The 2,401-nt window shown below is 42.1% G+C and overlaps 1 protein-coding gene across 1 annotated transcript in view; it reads left to right on the top strand.

Moving 5' to 3' along the window:
• Positions 1-1,232: 1,232 nt before the first annotated feature.
• The window catches only part of LOC110944182 (probable leucine-rich repeat receptor-like protein kinase At1g35710), a 1,220-nt gene continuing 51 nt past the window's right edge, over positions 1,233-2,401 (top strand). The window contains exons 1-2 of the mRNA XM_022185894.1: positions 1,233-2,182; positions 2,254-2,401. The exon at positions 2,254-2,401 is cut by the window's right edge and continues 51 nt beyond it. Coding sequence (XP_022041586.1) covers positions 1,233-2,182; positions 2,254-2,401 — 1,098 coding nt within the window. The remainder of the gene's footprint in view (positions 2,183-2,253) is intronic.

Genomic DNA, 2,401 nt, shown 5'->3' on the forward strand with positions numbered 1-2,401 from the left:
AAACGCTGAACAAGGGCAAGATCCTTACCAAACCGTTCCCTTAACCCCCGACCAGGTAGCCAACATACCTCCTATAGACCGTGGAGATATGAATGGTGAAAATCTTTTATTTTATATAGACAGTAAAATAATGCCAAGACACCACGGACAAACGATAAGGAAAGATCACCTTCAACATAAGCAACTAGTTATTAAAGTCATTAATACAAAACCAAATAAAAAGTGCAAAAGATTAAAAATAAAAAGTATTATACTAAACACTTGTCTTCACCAAGTGATGTAAGAGACTTAGGCAAACATGGCCTTGATTGTCAAGAACTCTTACTATCAATCTTGGATCCCGAGACGACTCACACACTCTACGATGGACAATGGATGATGGTGGTGGATGATGGTGTTATGGTGGTGGTGGGTGGTGGATGAAGTGTGAGAGAGGTGGTGTGCCAAGGGATGAGATGGAATGAAACCAAGCACTCCTATTTATAGGCTGAACAGAAGGCTGGGCACGGCCCCGTGTCCGCTGGACACGCCCCCGTGCCCGTCTGACACTCTCTCTCCTCATTAATTGTAATTCGCAATTACAATTAATGCGCCTGCTGTACTTTCACCACGCCCCCGTGCTCACTGGACACGGCCCCGTGGTGGGCAATAGAAGCTTCTACAAGTTTGTCTTTTATGCTGCTTCTTGGGCACGGCCCCGTGCTGGCTGAGCACGGGGCGTGTTCAGGCTTCTGTTTTCTCTTCTTTGCTTTGGAGGATGCCGTTGAGGGTCCGGGCAGTCTACTTTTATTCCTTTCCTTGTATTTATGCTAGAATTAGTTGTCTTTTTGCTTCTTTTGTGAATTTGAGCTCATTCCATCCTGGAAATACAAAAGGAAGACAAAAACACTCTTTTTCCAACATTAGTACTTAAAAAGGGTTAGTTTTATGCCTTAATTGATGTGATTTATATGTTGCATTTTACACACATCAACGCCAAAAAAATCTTAGACGCCAGAAAATATTATACTGCTTTGGGAAAATAAAAGAAGATTGAAAAGACAAAAATATCCCTCGGACCCTGATCATGTCCCGCACCACGTGTTGGGCCAGGATGCGTTCTCACCATTCTCACACTTTTGAGCGTTTTCTCCTGATCCCGTTTCATTTCTTATTATCTTCATTCAAGTGTACCAAAAATATTATGTCTTATTATCTTCGTTCAAGTGTACCAAAAATCTTTAGCCCACAAAATGAAACTATCAAAAATAATTCTCCTCTTTTCAAATTTTATTTTACTAGCTGATCAGCAGCCCGAAATCGGTAACAATACGGTGGCCCAGACCCTACTAAATTGGAGATCAAGCCTCGATGATGAAAGTAGTAAACTTCTTTCGTCATGGGTCGGGCCCGACCCATGCAAAAGCTGGGTCGGGATTGGCTGCAACAAGAATAACATCACTATAACAAGTATCAGTCTTGAGAATTTTAATTTGCAAGGTAATCTTGATCTTTTCGATTTTTCGACCTTATCGAGTCTCGAAAGTTTGAATCTTGGTAACAATCAGTTAACGGGCCCAATTCGATCGGAGATACGATACTTGAGAAGGTTAAAAGATCTAAACTTTTCAAGTAATCAACTCACGGGCCGAATACCGTTAGAGCTAGGTGAGCTAAGGTCACTCGAGAATCTTGATCTTGGGTCTAATGATCTTGATGGTCAAATCCCAATTTCATTGGGCCACTTAGCCCATTTGTATTTCCTTGATCTTCAGGAGAATAAACTATCCGGGCCCATTCCAAGTTCTTTTGAAAACTTCACCAACATTGAATATCTTTACTTGCAAAAGAACCAATTAACCGGGCCTATTCTTCCGAACATCGGAAACCCGAGAACACTCATCGATCTTCGCCTTTATGACAACTTTCTAACGGGCTCAATCCCGGGCCCGATAGGAAACTATACCAGGCTCGTATCATTGTATCTACACCAAAACCAACTTTCGGGCTCCATTCCTATCGCGTTAGGGAAGCTGAAAACGCTTCTTGATTTGGCATTATCGGTCAACATTCTAACGGGCTCGTTTCCTGAAGAACTAAACAACTTAACAATGAAACTGGAAACACTTTCACTAGGTAGCAATAGGTCTCGGGTCATTTACCGACCCATATATGCTTTAGTGGATCGTTGCTTTTCTTCTCGGTGAATAACAACTCTTTTTCGGACCCGGTCCCAAGTACCATAAAAAATTGTAGCAAATTAATACGGCTCAGGTTCGAGGGAAACCAGATTACGGGAAATGTAACGGATGCTTTATCCTACAACGGGTTGACTGGCGGGCTTCCGCAACAATTTGGAGGTTTAAAAATGTTGGAAACTTTGAACATTTCACACAACAACTTCACGGGTTCGATCCCTACA

This window comes from Helianthus annuus, chromosome 5 (genome assembly GCF_002127325.2).
Source record: "Helianthus annuus cultivar XRQ/B chromosome 5, HanXRQr2.0-SUNRISE, whole genome shotgun sequence".
Classification (NCBI taxonomy): Eukaryota; Viridiplantae; Streptophyta; class Magnoliopsida; order Asterales; family Asteraceae; genus Helianthus; species Helianthus annuus.